Genomic DNA, 16,084 nt, shown 5'->3' with positions numbered 1-16,084 from the left:
AAGACGTTGAGTCAAATAGATGTTGAGTCAAATAGAATAGGACCAGGGGAGGCACCCTAGCAATGTTCCAATATTGGAGGGGCTGTCACAGAGAGGAGGGGGTCAAGCTATTTTCCAAAGCACCTGAACTCCACACAAGGAACAATGGATGGAAACTGATCAAGGAGCGATTCAACGTAGAAATAAGGAGAAATTTTTCTCACAGTGAGAACAGTCAACCAATGGAACAGCTTTGCCTTCGGAAGTTGTGGGAGCTTCATCACTGGAAGCTTTCAAGAAGAGACTGGACTGCCATCTGTCAGGAATGGTGAAGAGTCTCCTGTTTGGGCAGGGGATGACCTACATGGTCTCTTCCAACTCTGTTGATCTCCAGATCACTTCAGTGTTGTTAGGTAGCAGCTCCCAGAATTTTGGTCAATAATCCTTTCCAATCCCTTAGGAAAGTGTCAGTGATTGAAGATTCACACTGAATGACAGTTTCTTTGTCTCTGCCCGTATATCTGAGGTTAGGTCCTAAATCTTCCTTGTTCTAACTTAGCCATCTTTCAGTTGTGATGGAAACAAAAGTACCCCTCCTGTAGGTCAATAAAGAGTACTGCAGGATCCTTGGTGGTCTCTGAAATGCTTGCAAGAAAACCAGTTTTCTTGCAAGCATTTCAGTGCCCAAACTAGGTAACAGCAATAGCAATAGCACTTAGACTTATATACCGCTTCACAGTGCTTTACAGTCCTCTCTAAGCGGTTTACAAAGTCAGCCTATTGCCCCCAACAATTTGGGTCCTCGTTTTATCCATCTCGGAAGGATGGAAGGCTGAGTCAACCTTGAGCCTGGTGGGATTCGAACTGCCAAATTGCAAGCAGCCGGCAGAAGCAACCGGCAGTACTGCACTCTAACCATTGCACCACCACGGCTCAATGAACATGGCTTTGACATATCCCACCCTGGAAGCAGAATAGAATGTTGGTACTGGTTGTGAAGGTTGCTTCTGATTTAAGAAATTTTAAAAAATCCAAAAATCCAGTGTAGTAATGTTTAACGACTATCCAGAATTCACGAATTTAGAACTTCAGATGCCCAGAAGTTTTGATGCAAGAACATACTGCAAAAGGTTAATGCCAGTCCAGTGCCTGGGTGAAAGCTCACTCTTGGTTTTTCACTTTAAGTTTGTACAGCTTGTGGAGACCTTCTTAGGGGAATATGGGAGAACCAAATCCAAGTCATTTTATTCTTCGTCTTCAGAACAAGTAGAAAGCTTTAATCCTCCCAGGTAATCCCATGTGAGAAGAAACCTCTTCCTAAGCACCAGAGGGCCATTCTATTCCTTTCTTGTTTTTCCATTGTGCAGTTTTTGTGGAATAAATGGACAAAAATCCTGTGTTCCTTTGACCGTCGAAACTGGCCTTCCTCAACTTGGAAATCAGTAAGATGATTAGGGGAGGCAGATTCAACTCAGCAGTAAATTAATACATGGATATGATTGGAGGAAATTACATTTTGACAGAATATCTTCATTCACATGCTTAATCTGGTTACTAATCTGGTTACTAACCTATTTGGCCTGAGTCAAATAACACAGTAAGCAGAAAACAAGGAAACACGTCATTCCCACCCAACTTTACACAATGTGTAAACACAATATATACAGCACAATTGATTTAATCAAGAACATTGCGCAATTACAGCCAAAATTTATACTTTTTTTAAATTTACAGTTATGTTTCATCTGGCCTATTTAAAGCTTAGTTGACCATCCACATATTTTACAAGGATGTTTGGGGAGGCCTGGATGTCACTTCTGGTGAAAGAGAAGTGCTGTCAGTTTACACAGATTTGGACAGATCTCTTAACACACATATCACCTATCCCAGGGATTGGGAACCTTAAATACTTAAAGAGCCACAAGGGTCCTAACTGGAAGCCCGCCCACCCCCCCGTTCAATTCTGGAGCCGATTGGAAGTCTGCTTCCCCCACCATAGAGTCTCCTCCTAGAGCAGCATCCCTTTTTCCTCTACCCGTCCTAGCTGAAAGTCCTATCAATTGTGGAGCCACAGCAGAGGGATGAAAAAGCCACATGTGGCTCCAGAGCTGCGGTTTGCTGACCCCTGACCTATCCCCACAATGTAGGAAATGACCAGGCTGACCCTAAGGGATGGGCCAAATATATCATCAGTCTGGAGTCCCTAGACCCGACCCCCCCCCCCCCCCAAAAATGTATCCCCTTCTCCCCTTGAAGTTGTTTGACTCTTATCTGGCATCAATTGGCCTTGAGTAGATCAGATTCTTGTGTATGGAATAAACTCAGAGTGCTTTTGAACTCTATCCTGGCTCCTGGTTTCTCACACCTGACAAACAAATCTGTTTTTCTCCATTCTCCCTCACTCATTTTCAAAAGGGGAGAGAGGGGAGACTCTAGAAAGAGTGCAGAGAAGAGCAACAAAGATGATTAGGGGACTGGAGACTAAAACATATGAAGAACGGTTGCAGGAACTGGGTATGTCTAGCTTAAGAGAAAGAAGGACTAGGGGAGACATGATAGCAGTGTTCCGATATCTCAGGGGTTGCCACAAAGAAGAGGAAGTCAAACTATTCTCCAAGGCACCTGAGGGTAGAACAAGAAGCAATGGGTGGAAACTAATCAAGGAGAGAAGCAACTTAGAACTGAGGAGAAATTTCCTGACAGTTAGAACAATTAATCAGTGGAACAGCTTGCCTCCAGAGGTTGTGAATGCCCCAACACTGGAAGTCTTTAAGAAGATGTTGGATAGCTATTTGACTGAAACAATATAGGGTTTCCTGCCTAGGCAGGGGGTTGGACTAGAAGACCTCCAAGGTACCTTCCAGCTCTGCTATTGTATTGTATTGAATGCTCATTATACAAGAGAATCTTCCTTAGGAAAAGCAAATTACTGTACTGATCTGTCTGCTTTCTGATTGACAGATATTCCTGACTTTTTCGGACTTGCCAGCCCTACAGAACGGAGAGTCCTATTCTTGCTTCTTTGGAGAATATAAGAGCCCAGCTATATTGATGGGTTCAGGCATTATGTGCCCCTCGCCAGAGCCCAACCATGCCCCAAGTTTGAATGCAGGGACAGGTAAGTGGCATATTCAGAGAGATCTCTGCGGTGGAATTTCTTTTAGAAAGCATAAGCAGGCCGCTGTTAGCAGTGACGTGCGGTGAGGTTTATGACTGGTGAGGCACTGACACAGTGCTGGGTTTCAAATATTTTTAGACTTGTGGACTTCAACTCCCAGAATTCCACAGCCAGGCATGCTCAGTTCCAATTTAAAGCGACAGCATTTGTTTTTCTCCTTTGCTCCTTCTTTCTTTTTCTTTTTCTTCTCCTTCCCCTCCTTCCTCCCTCTCTCCCTTCCTCCCCCTCTCTCAAACACACACACACACACACACACACACACAGAAGTTGGATTGGACTATCTCTCCTACCCCTTCCCTCTCTTACTCACTCTCAAACAAACCACCCCACACACAAAAGTTGGATTGGATATCTTTTCCAGTGGCTTGAAAGCAGCTCCTCTGCCATCCCCCCCCCTCCATTCCCCTGCTGCCTTTCCCAAACACCTCCACCATTGCAAATGCAGCCTGCTGTCTGGGTGGGAAATGCCTGGAACACAATAAAGCCCACCCACCACCTCCTGCTGGCAGGCTGGGGTGAGAGGAGAGGCAGAGAAGCCGGAGGGGAGCCAAGCCTTCCAAAAGAAAGAGGCTGGGGGGAAGTGTGTGTACTACAGCCTGGCTCTTTGCCTGGCTTCCTGCCTCCTCCTGTGGTCTCCTCAGTGCTCGCTTGTGCTCTCCCTCCCCAAGTGTAGTTTGATTGCAGGTGGAGCCACGTTGCCTTTTCAAACTTGTAATCAGTGAAGCTGGGCTAGATTTTTATATAGTTTTATCCAGCTGTGTGTGTGAGAGAGAGAAATGAATGGGGTCCTGGGGAGGAAGTCACTACACTTGGGGAGGGAGAGCACCAGTGAGGTTAAGCAGAGTCATCCACGGTGAGGCAGCAACTAGCTCAGCTTTTTCCTTTTACTTTTTTTTTTCATGATGAGAGTGGTGAGGCTGTGCCTCACTTGCCTCACCTGACTGCACGTCACTGGCTGTTAGAATGAAACGGCAAACAGTTTACTTTGTGATGATACCAGCTGGTTCTTCAGCTTGATGGTATGAGATGCAGGGTTAGAATGGACATCTTTTTTTTTCAGCCTCAGGGCCGCATCTTTTTATTCGGTCTTGCTTTGAAAGCTGTGAGGAGAATAACTAACGGCATTACCAGAATGAGGAAGGGCGAAATTGTGGCCTGGTATTTTGCGACAGGTTACTCCCTAAGTTTATGAAAAACAGGAGGGGGAAAAATGTACTCGGTGTTTAATTTATGCAGGTGACAGCTTAAAATATCCCAATGTTCAGAAAGGTCCAAAGGTATCAACCCAACCATTCTAGGTGCCACATATGAGCTCTAGGCATCTCATGGACTTCCCTTACTTCTCTAAGAGAAGACATGAGACCTGCTGTAGGCATTCTATAGCATGATTCATTTTCAAGCTCAGGGAAGGGGTGGGATGCGAGAAGGTTACATTCAGCCCTCAGTTTAAATTCAGATCACCTTAGGCCTTTGGTTAAAAGCAGCCTCTCCTCTCCTAAATGGTAGAAAAAGACAAGCAAATTGAGAGGGGAGGGGAGGGGAAGGAGAGAGAGAGAGAGAGAGAGTGAGGGAGAGAGATGAAGGGAAAAAAGGAGGCTGGAGAATGGATGTCCCCACCCCCACATACTGTATTTTTTGGAGTATAAGACGCACCAAGATTTTAAAGAGGTAAAAAAATTTGTAAAGTTTTTGCGCTCTGCAGACCTCCCAAACCCTCTGCACACCTCATTTTTTTGTGAAAAATGGGGCATGCAGAGAGTTTGAGAGGCCTGCAAAGTGTTCCTTGGGGCTCGGGGGTGGGGGGATGACAAAAATGAGCAAAAAATGGGCAGTTTTTCATGAAAATGGGCCCGTTTTTTGCCCAAAAAAGGGCATAGTCTTTAGGAGGCTTATAGAGTGCTCCTGCGGTCGGGGGGGGGGGGGCAGAAGCAAGTAAAAATGGCCCGTTTTTCACTTGTTTTTGCCCTCCCCAGCCCTCAGGAGTACTTTGCAAGCCTCCCAAACCCTCTGCCCATCTATTTGGGTGAAGGGGGCGGAGTTTCGGTAGGCCGAAAACACTGTATTCAGTGTATAAGACGCAGCCAGTTTTTCACCCTCTTTTCGTGGGAGGAAAGGTGCGTCTTATACTCTGAAAAGTATGGTAGTTTTGATGCTGTGTCTGTGGCACCACAAACCCTCCAAGAGGAAACAGTCCTCAACAGGGATCAGCCCACCCTCTTTTAACAAGTCCTCCCGCAAAGCCAGATTTGAGTCATGATAGGCATTAGTAGTTACTTGGGAAACATAAATGTTTTGGTCCCATGAATGTGATTCGCATCAATATTGTCTTAAGATGCTGGCCTTGAAGAAGCTTCAGCTTCCCTTCAGCTAGTTCTCTGACTAACAGGTTGTCCTTGACATATGACTGTCATGGACCCTGTCCATTTCACCCATAAGTCGCCAATAGTATTAAAACTGCTCAGACCCGTGACCAAACTGATTTAATCGTGGTTTTTTTGAGGCAGTCATTAGGTGGAACACTGCAGTTGTAAAGCACATGCATGGCTCACGATGGGTGTGGTGTTGCCAAAAAGAAGGAAGTGTTGGTTTTCAGGGGAATTATTGTAAAACATTGTCACATGACCACAGGATGCTGCCAACAGCCTTAAATGTAGCCATGTTACTGAGCGCCTGAAGTTTGCTCACAATCCAGGTCTTAAGTAGACCAAAAGCAGGTCTTCAAATGGTTGCTAGGTAACCGGTTGTAAGTCAAGGACTATAGTACCTGTAACCTTTCCTGTTTGTGTATGTCAAAGCATAGACAGAGGAAACAAGAAATATTGATATGTAAGCCCCTCAGACTGGAAATACAAAAGCCCAACTGCGGATGCTGTTTGCTGTGGCATCATGTTTGAAGCCTGCCTGATTTCCATTTTCAGACCACATCACCATTCAGCTGGAGGTGCGCTTCCACGACATCTTCATTGCCTCAACAACTTTCTCCTTTTATGACTGTTCTGCGGTGGCTTCCCTGAGGAGATCTGCACCGTACGTCCATGAAAAGACCTTTCCTTTCCCCACGATTGCATTCTCACTTCGATTGGTTGGGTCTACTCAACAGCTGTTGTGTTCTTGTTCTTAGGTGCCAGGGATGTGTGAGCAGCCACTGGGGGTGTAATTGGTGCGTCCATCAACACCTTTGCACACACAAAACTGTCTGTGAAGAGGGGTCTATTATCTACAATAAGAAGGTAGGTTTTATTGTGGCCTGCCAGCAGCCAGCAGAGCTGGCAGCAGATTCGGACAGTAAGGAGGTTGGAGGGGAACATGGGCCAGTCCTGGAGTCTGGGAAGGCTCTGATGAGGGCTCTGTGTCGGAGGCAGAGAGGGGGCCAAGGCCAGTTATGCCAGTTATCAGCTGCCTTCAGAGTAAGACATCAGTGAGGCAGACGAACAGCTGGAGCCTGTTCCCAGTGTGCGCATGCGCAGAGTTGCCAGACGAAGGGAACAGCTAAAGAACAGGGGGCAATTAGGGAGTAAGGCCACAGGCGGACGATGAATGGCCCCTCCCAGAGGAAATAAAAGGGGAGCGAAAGGGGAGTGGAGTTTGCAGGAGACAATTAGTTCGCTTAATTGGCTTGTGACTCTCCAAGACTCCTTGCCAACTCTTGCAGATATCGGCCTGGCAGCTCTCCAAGCCAGATAAGGTCTGTGACTGTAAATCCTCCCTCGAAAGACTTTGCTGGATGTGAATGAGCAGAATTCACAGTCAATTAATAAAAGGGTTTTTTGTTGGGACAAGGAGCTTGCTTCCTGCTCTTGGGAAGCCTGGGTCAGAACAGGTTTTTCATAGGTCTTCTAAATTACAAAACTGCACACTTCACCAATTTTGGCCACGTCACGCGGGAGAATTCACAAAGCAATTGTGTTGGGTAGAATTAGCAGAAAAAGGAAACCAGGCCTCCAAAGAACATGATAGCTGAACACCATCAAAGCTGACTCCAGCCAGAGCATAGAAAAAACACAAAGAAGCAATGCAAGATTGGAAGACGTGGAATGACTTGGCCTATAGAATCACCAAGAGTCAGACACGACTGAATGGATGACTTCCTTGTCATCAGCAACAACATCGGTCTTCCATGAGAATGATGTCAGTGGGGGATTTGTGAATACATGTGCGTGAGCATGTGTACATATTTAATGTGCAACCCTAGATCCAAATATCAATAAAAACACTGGGAATGAAAAGATAGTTTGTCCCTAGCTTATAAGAACCTTAGCTCAGGTAGACCATCGGTCTGGTTTGGAATATGAGACCTTCATAGAGACTGGAACACTTCTACACACTTCTCAAGTAAACTTGTGAATAGTGGGTTGCTACTTATGTATAGTCCATCGTCTTAGCTTTGTGAAGTCAGAAGTATATTAATTTTCATTCCTGGATATCACTGTGGTGGCGCAGTGGTTAGAATGCAGTACTGCAGGCTACTTCTGCTGACTGCCGGCTGCCAGCAGTTTGGCAGTTTGAATCTCACCAGGCTTCAAAGTTGACTCAGCCTTCCATCCTTCCGAGGTCAGTAAAATGAGGATTGTTGGCGGCAATAGGCTGACTCTGTAAACCGCTTAGAGAGGGCTGTAAAGCGCTGTGAAGCAGAATATAAGTCCAAGTGCTATTGCTATTGCTATCACTGACCACCACTCCCACTTCCAACTGCACAAGAATTGTTCACGTGTTTTAAGAAATGATATTACATAATACACTCGTTCCATAATACACTAGTTACACTAAAATGCATTTCAGGGATTGGTACTGCAGAAGCCCAACTGTTGTCTTAGCATATCCTGTGACTCACACTATCACATCACACCAGGAGTGAAATCCAGCAGATTCTGACCGGTTCTGGAGAACCGGTAGCGGAGATTTTGAGTAGTTCGGAAATCCGGCAAATGCCGGCTGGTCCCAGAGTACGGTAGAAATGGAGATTTTACAGTATCCTTCCCCTGCCACGCTCACCAAGCCACGCCCACAGAAGCGGTAGTAAAAAAAATTGAATTTCCCCACTGCATCACACCCTGCCATGGTTTATTTGTTTGGTGATGGCATTTAATAAGAACACAGCACCAGTTTGGCTAAGCTCTTTTTATGATTTGGCACGTTGTATGAACTCAGCCACAGAGTGTGGCCTCCTTCTGATCCTGTATTTGCCCTGACTAACTGTTTCTCCTTTTTCGCTTCTCCAGACTCAGATACTGGATTCCAGCCCATTCCCTTCCTCATACACTCCAAGTACAACACAGTCATCTTTGCCTATGTTGGCCACTGAACCCCCTACGCTCTCAGAAGCACCAGGGACTACTTCCATGCCTGCTCCCACCACCACTCCCATTATCTACACCAGCCTGCCAGCCACTTCTGCCCCAACTACTTTGAAGCCCGAAACCCTTCCTTCCACCGAAGCACCTCTATCAACCCCAAGTACTGTTACTTTGCTGGAGACAACCCGGGATTCTCTGATATTGCCCCCCACTGAAGTGCCCACTACTGCGACTGTCGGTCCTACCTCAGAATATCTCTCCAGCAGCCAGCTGGAAATGCTTTCTTCCACAGCGCATCCTACTTCAGAACCAACTACAGATCCAGAAGACGGCTCCACCGATCCCTCTATTGCCGTGTATAGCACACCCCAGCCTGTTCTGGAGGGAAAGACTCCTTCCCTTGAAGCTGAAAATTCCTCCGCTCCACCTTCTGCCCCTGCGTCTTCTCCCCTAAGTCCTCTCACCCCCAACCAGACCAGGAGCCCTTCCACGTCTACTAACGTACCACCCATTGACCTGGAGACCGAGCCTCCCATTCTCGAGTTGCCTTATCCTACAGACCTTCCAAAGTGGCTTCCTCCTGAAGACATCGCAGAACCCCAGGAGAGTGAGGAATGGATGGTTTCGCTGCCCCCTGAAAACGACACCTCCTCTTTCTCTGCATCCATCCTTCTCTCGGGGGATGGGGACTCCTCCGAGAGTGACATCTCTGATTTCCCTCGAATTCTGCACCCAACACTAGATTATCAATATGACGCACCTGAATTTCTGGATTTGGTAAGTCTCATGCTTCGCTTCAGAACGCCACAGATGTCATTGCGTGTCATTGATGGCTGGTTTACTCTGCACACGCGCACAAGCATATATGCCTAAAGGTAGTCCTCGACTTGCAGCCATTTGTTTAGTGACTGTGCGAAGTTACAGTGGCACTGAAAAAAGTGACATGACTATTTTTCACACTTATAACCATTGCAGCATCCCCATGGTCACAGGGTCACAATTCGGATGCTTGGCAACTGGTTGTGTCAAGTGCCGCGGAAATCGGGAGATTCAGGCAATCCAAATGACTATAAAGATTTATTGCAAGCTTAAGCTCTCTACAAGAATCTGAGCTACTAATGGTTAAAGGGAATTAGCGGCAGTTAAGAAAGGAAATCAAGGTGGGCTGGACTTAGATCTCTTGTGGTGCACAGGGACTCATGACTGATGATGTATTTGACTCCTCCCTCGTACTCGGCCTGGTCATCTCCTACAGCCATGATGGCGAACCTATGGCACACGTGCCAGAAGTGGCATACAGAGCCATCTCTTCGGGCATGCAAGCCGCCGCCTGTTTTTCTTCTGGTTTCCGACATGCTGGCCAGCTGGTCTTCACATATATGGGAGCGCTGGAAATCAGAAGAGCAGTTGCCCGGTGTGCATGCGCGCGGCGGGAAGATGAACTTCCGGTTTCCGGCATGCACATGCATACCAGCCAGCTGATTTTCATGCATGCATATGCACCAGAAATCAGAAGACCAGCTGGCTGGCGCACATGCGTGTGTTGGAAACTGGAAGATCATCTTCTCAGCCCACGCAAGGGCACTGGGTGGCTGCTCTTCCAGTTTCCGGCACGCGTGCATGCACACTCCCATTTTGGCACTCGGTGCCGAAAAGGTTCGCCAACACTGTCCTACAGGATCATAGGTTATGAAGGCTGTAGTGTCCCGGGGTCATGTGATCCCCTTTCGCAACCTCCTGACAAGCAAAGTCAACAGGGGAAGCCAGATTCACTTAATAACCATGTTACTAACTTAACAACTTCAGTGATTGGCTTAACAACCGTGACAAGAAAGGTGGGAACATAGGGAAAATTCAACTGTTAACAACTGTCTTGCTTAGTAACATAAATTTTTGTCTCAGTTGTGGTCATACGTCAAAGGACTACTTGTATTCTTGAATTTTATCCCTACCAAGCAACCTTGATTGATAAGCTGGGCTTAGATGAGAGGAAGCAACTCACCCCAAGTCATCCAGTGAGCATCCATGGCTAAGATGGGCTTGGTCCAGTAATCTTCATCCAGTATCTTAATTTTTGTGCGGGAAGATACATGCGAGGGAAAAGAGAAACCCTAAAACCATGTAGTTCTTTCAACTCCTAGCAACCTGATAGAATTTCTTCGTGACGACCTATCCCTAGCTGCTGCTTACAAGTCATCCAACGGTGCATTCACCACCACTATTACTGAGTCTGTCCATCTGGCTAGTGGTCATCACCTCTTCTCCTCTTTCCTTCCATCTTCCTCTGCATTGGAGCCTTTTCCCCCAGAGACGTCAGTCTTCTCATAATGTCTCTGAAGTAGGATATTTTTATTCTGGTCACCTGTGCCTTAAATGAGAACTCTGGGTTGATTTATTCACTGATCCACTGGTTTTTTTTTTTTGGTTTTTTTTTTTTTTGTGGCTATCCATGGCATTCTCAGAAGTCTTCTCCAACACCAAATTAAAAGGAGTCAATACTCTTCCTGTCCTGTTCTCCAAAGCCCAACTTTCATTTCCGCCAGGAATCCAAGGGAATACCGTGGCTGGCACAATCCTGATGTTTATAGATACAGAAATGCAGGGTTCATAGCCAAGTGTATTTTTCATACTCTGCTTCCCCTTCAGGTCATGTAAATCTTTTGCCAAATGTATATTTAAAGCCATTTTTATCTGATTAATGAAAGCAAACTGTCGGGAAATTTCTCCTTAGTTCTAAGTTGCTTCTTCCACCCATTGCTTCTTTGTCCTGTCCTCAGGTGCCTTGAAGAATAGTTTGACTCCCTCTTCTTTGTGGCAACCCCTGAGATATTGGAATAATGCTATCATGTCTCCCCTAGTCCTTCTTTCTCTTAAGCTAAACATACCCAGTTCCTGCAACCGTTCTTCGTATGTTTTAGTCTCCAGTCCCCTAATCATCTTTGTTGCTCTTCTCTGCACTCTTTCTACAGTCTCCACATCTTTTCTACATCGTGTATTCCAAGTGTGGCCTTACCAAAGCATTATAAAGTGGTATTAACACTTCATGTGATCTTGATTCTATCCCTCTGTTTATGTAGCCTAGAACTGTGTTGTTTTTTGGGGCAGCTGTTGCACACTGCTGGCTCATATTTAAATGGTTGTCCACTAGGACTCCAAGATCCCTCTCACAGTTACTACTGTTGAGCAAGGTACCACCTGTACTGTACCTGTGCATGTACTGTTCCTGTTCTGGAGGAGAAGCATGACCCATCAATCATGCTTCTACTCCAGAATTTAGTAATTAAGCTAGCTGACTGTAAAGCCGATAATCCCGCTGACATTATGTGGGCAAAGCAGGAAAAACCCTCCTGTTTGTAGAATTGGATAGTAGTAGAAACTTTTTTGACAAGGAGAGTTTCTCCATAGAACCTCCTGACTGGGTCTCCGGGCTACCAAGCGGTGATGGTGAGAGGCTCTTCATCAGATGTCATGTACATGTTATATGTTGACAAGAGAAAGATCTTTTCACCCAGACATTTAATCTGTTTTTGGGCCTGTTTGTGCTTTTTTCTGAATGAACTTAAAACAGTTCATTTAATGACCACTCGAAGTTACAGCAGCGTTGAATAAAGGGATTTATGACCATTTTTCATACTTATAGCCATTGCGGCACCCCCATGGTCAGGTGAGCAAAATCCAGAGGCTTGGCAAGTGGCTCATACTTACGACGGTTGCAGCATCCCAGGGTCATGTGATCCCCTTTTGTGACTTTCTGACAAGCAAAGTCAATGGGGAAGCCAGATTCGCTTAACTAACTTAACGACTGCAGTGAGTCACTGAACAACTATAGCAAGAAAGGTTGTGAAATGGGGCAAAACTCCATTAACGAAAGGTCTCACTTAGCAATAGAAATATTGGGCTCAATTGTGGTTGGAAGTTGAGGACTACCTATATAGGAGTAGCTGGTTTCCGTCTTTTGTGCATATTCTGTTCTATCAATCTATGCCAGGGGTGTCAAACTCAAGACCCCCATTGGCCAGATCTGACCCATGGGGCCCTCCTGGGCTCCGTTTCTGCTGGCAGAGAGCTGCAGGAGGCTGTCGCAGCTCAAAACGGAGGCCGCGAGGACTGTGCACGGGCTGCAGGATGTCGAACTGGCCACGCCCACCCTGGCCACACACCCCGGTTCCCCCCCCCCAGGTCAAACACAACCCTGATGGGGCCCTTGATGAAATCGAGTTTGACACCCCTGTCTATGCAGAATCCTCTTTTACTCTCTTCAATGTGTTTGTGTGCTTTCAGACGGAGGAGTACAGCTGGGGCCCTGAAGCCTGTCCGTGTGTGAAGGGCATCCAGGGATCCTCTCTGATGCCGGTCAATGTGCAGAGAAAGATCACCCTGATTGGACAAAACTTTCACCTCTACCAGGCAAGGCTGTGGCAGCGGGTCAGGTGGTGTGTGTGTGTGTGTGTGTGTGTGTGTGTGGCAGGGTGTCGTGGCCCTGTGCTCTATCTGGAGGGCGTAAACCCAGTGGTGTCCTGCAAACCAGCTTGCATTGGCTTGTGAAAGCCGATTATTAAATTTTCTGGAGTTTTGCCAGCTAGCTGAGAGCAGAACTGAGCCACTAGGCTAGCCTTCCGCTGGTCTAGGACGGTAATAACGATTTGATTGATCGCCTAGCTTAGCACGCCAATCAAATGTTCTGTGCTGATTGAAATGGAGCCAGCAAAGACAATTCTTAAACATTTACACGGACACCACTGCCGGCACTTTTTCTATGACTGTCCTACTCCTGCTGCAATATTAACTCTATGAGTTTCGTTGGTGATGATTGTGGAAGGAAAGATAAAATATGAAGTATATTTCTGTTCTCTTTGCTTCAAAAGCAAGTGCCATAGAGAGAGTCCTCACTCACCAACCACTTGTTCAGCAACTGTTGGAAGTTGTGACGGTGCTGAGTGAGTGACGCTTACAGCCAGGCCTGTATGTTGGGGGAAAGGGCAACTGGACTTGTGAAAAGCTAGTCCCCACCCCAAGGATAAATCACCCAGACGGAAACTGAGCAACGTGGTACACGCATTACAATGCAGTGAGCCATGTGCAGATCTGTACATTGGAGAAACGAAACAGCCACTTCATAAACGCATGGCACAACATAGGAGAACAAACCCATCAGGACTAGATTCAGCAGCCCATTTAAAAGACAAAGGTCACTCTTTTGAAGACTACAAAGTCTTCATATTTTGGACAAGAGAGGATCACTGGTTGGAAGTGGGGGGTTAAAGAGGCCATCTATGTCAAAACTGAACAGCCCTCTCTCAACAGAGGGGGAGGGAAAAGACATCATCTATCTCCAATCTACAACACAGTCCTTTCAACAGTTCCAAGAAGGCTCCACACCCACTTGCCCCACTCAGGTTACCCTGATGACTTAGATAAACCTCCAGGTGACCTTTAAGACCCACTAAAAGAATTCAAATGACCAGCTGTCTACATGGTGTATAAATCCTCTCATTCCCCACCATTCAGTCAGAGCTGAAGAAGCTTTCTTGGATGAGAAGCAAAACCTCTTCAAAGAAAAACCAGAAAGTCCAGTTGCCTCTTGGGAGGGGGGGGGATCATCTTTGGGACAACCATGACCTGGATGACCGAGAATCTCCATTGACATAAATAAAGCCGCTAAGAATGAAAATGCACATGAGAAATGCGATGTGCAAAAACTTACCAAATTTGCAAAATGATTTGGAAATGGGATGGAACAAACCTGGGTTTGAAATGGTCTAAATGTCATAGTAGACAACGCAGACTGAAGCATTTGCCCAAGGCTGGCTCAGAAGAAGTGAAAAGAGTTACCGTATTTTTCGGAGTATAAGAGGCTGAAAATCTGGGTACGTCTTATACAGTGAATACAGCATTTTTTGCCTCCCGAAACCTCACCTCCTTCACCAAAATGGCCGTGCATAGCCTTTAGGAGGTTTTCAGAGAGCTCCTGGGGGCTGGTGAGGGCAAAATCCCCCCCCCCCAGCCCCCAGGAGTACTCTATAAGCCTCCTAAAGGCTATTAATGCCCTTTTTTTGAAAAAAAAATGGGGCAGTTTTTGCAAAAAAACAGGTCGTTTTGGGGAGGTCTGCAGAGTGCAAAAACTTTTTTTTTAATTTGTCTCTTCAAAACCTTGGTGCGTCTTATACTCCGGTACGTCTTATACTCTGAAAAATACGGTACATGGGAAGTTTGGAAAGGAAGGCAGGAATCTCATTTGTAAGAATCAACTCTGCTTTTCTTTCCCTTTAAGGATCAGTTTTGGGACTATGAATGTGCCTTAGTTCTGGAGGGAAAGACCTTGTCGGTAGAGGCTTATATTGAACAAGATGAAAATGACCCCTCCATTTTCTACATCACGTGCCAATTGCATCAGGTAAGGGCTTCATGGGAGCAGAGCCAGGGTTCCCCTAACTTTGGTCTCAACATTTGTTTATTGATTTATACCCGGTCTGTCTTTTTTTAATAAATAACTCAAGGCAGTGAGCATGCCTTATACCAGTGATGGCGAACCTATGGCACGCGTGCCACAGGTGGCACGTGGAGCCATTTGTCAAGGCACGCGAGGCGGGTCGTTTTAAGCATTCCAAAGGCTTCATGGACCATCCAGAGGCTTCCCTGACACCTTCGGAGCGCTTAAAACGACCCTCCGAGCAAACAGGAAGTCACTTCCGGTTTGCTCAGAGGGTCATTTTAAGTGTTCCGAAGGCTTCAGGGAAGCCTCCAGACGGTCCCTGAAGCCTCTGGAGGCCCTCTGGGGGAGCGGGGGAGGCTCTTTTTGCCCTCCCCAGGCTCCTATAAAGCCTCTGGAGCCTGGGGAGGGCGAAAAAGCATGTAAAAATGGGGGGGGGTTCGCACGTTGCATTATGGGTGCGGCACGCCCGCACACGACCCCTTTGCGCTCCCCCCACTTGTGGCACACGAGCCAAAAAAGGTTCGCCATCGCTGCCTTATACAGATAGTCCTTGTTCTGACCTAGGCTTCCCCAAAAACACGAAGCCAACTCCTCGTCCCGGTAAAACCCCTTTTATTTAGGTTAAAGGGAATTCCTCTCCAGCAAAGTCCCGGCCAACAGTCTTTCAAGAGATTTCACAACTACAGAGCTTTATCAGGGTTGGAGAGCTGCCAGGCCGATATCTTCCAAACGCCACTCTGTAGCAGCAATTACTTGGCAAGAAGTCAGGAACAGATCTTCACCCTAATGAACTGAACTAATTGTCTCCTGCAAACTCCCCTCACCTTTCGCTCCTCTTTATTCCCTATGGAAGGAGCAATTCACCATCCACCTGTGGCCTTACTCCCAAGTCGACCCTTGTTCCTTAGCTGTTTCCATCTCCTGGCAGTTCTATGCATGTGGACACTGGGAACAGGCTCCAGCTGTTCTTCTGCCCTGCTAATGTCCGACTCTGAAGACAGCTGATAGCTGTCGGATGGCCCTGGCCCCCTCTCTGCCTCCGACACCGAGTCCTCATGAGAGCCTTCCCCAAACTTCAGGACTGGCCCATGTTCCTCCCCAACCTCCTCACTGTCTGAGTCTGCCACCAGCTCCTCTGGCTGCTGGCAGGCCACAACAGTCCTTGACATACAACTGTTTATTTAGTGAACATTTGAATTT

At 46.7% G+C, this 16,084-nt stretch overlaps 1 protein-coding gene across 3 annotated transcripts in view; it reads left to right on the top strand.

Annotated features, from left to right (window-relative positions):
* Positions 1-16,084, top strand: part of PLXNB1 (plexin B1) — a 205,177-nt gene that overhangs the window by 125,383 nt on the left and 63,710 nt on the right. For all 3 annotated transcript variants that reach the window (XM_081947378.1, XM_081947379.1, XM_081947380.1), the window contains 6 exons: positions 2,941-3,097; positions 6,076-6,184; positions 6,279-6,387; positions 8,377-9,228; positions 12,733-12,858; positions 14,723-14,845. In XM_081947378.1, the coding sequence (XP_081803504.1) occupies positions 2,941-3,097; positions 6,076-6,184; positions 6,279-6,387; positions 8,377-9,228; positions 12,733-12,858; positions 14,723-14,845 (1,476 nt within the window). The remainder of the gene's footprint in view (positions 1-2,940; positions 3,098-6,075; positions 6,185-6,278; positions 6,388-8,376; positions 9,229-12,732; positions 12,859-14,722; positions 14,846-16,084) is intronic.

Source organism: Natrix helvetica (genome assembly GCF_964273705.1).
Source record: "Natrix helvetica genome assembly, chromosome: 1".
Lineage (NCBI taxonomy): Eukaryota > Metazoa > Chordata > Lepidosauria > Squamata > Natricidae > Natrix > Natrix helvetica.
This window is presented reverse-complemented; position numbering and strand designations above follow the sequence as displayed.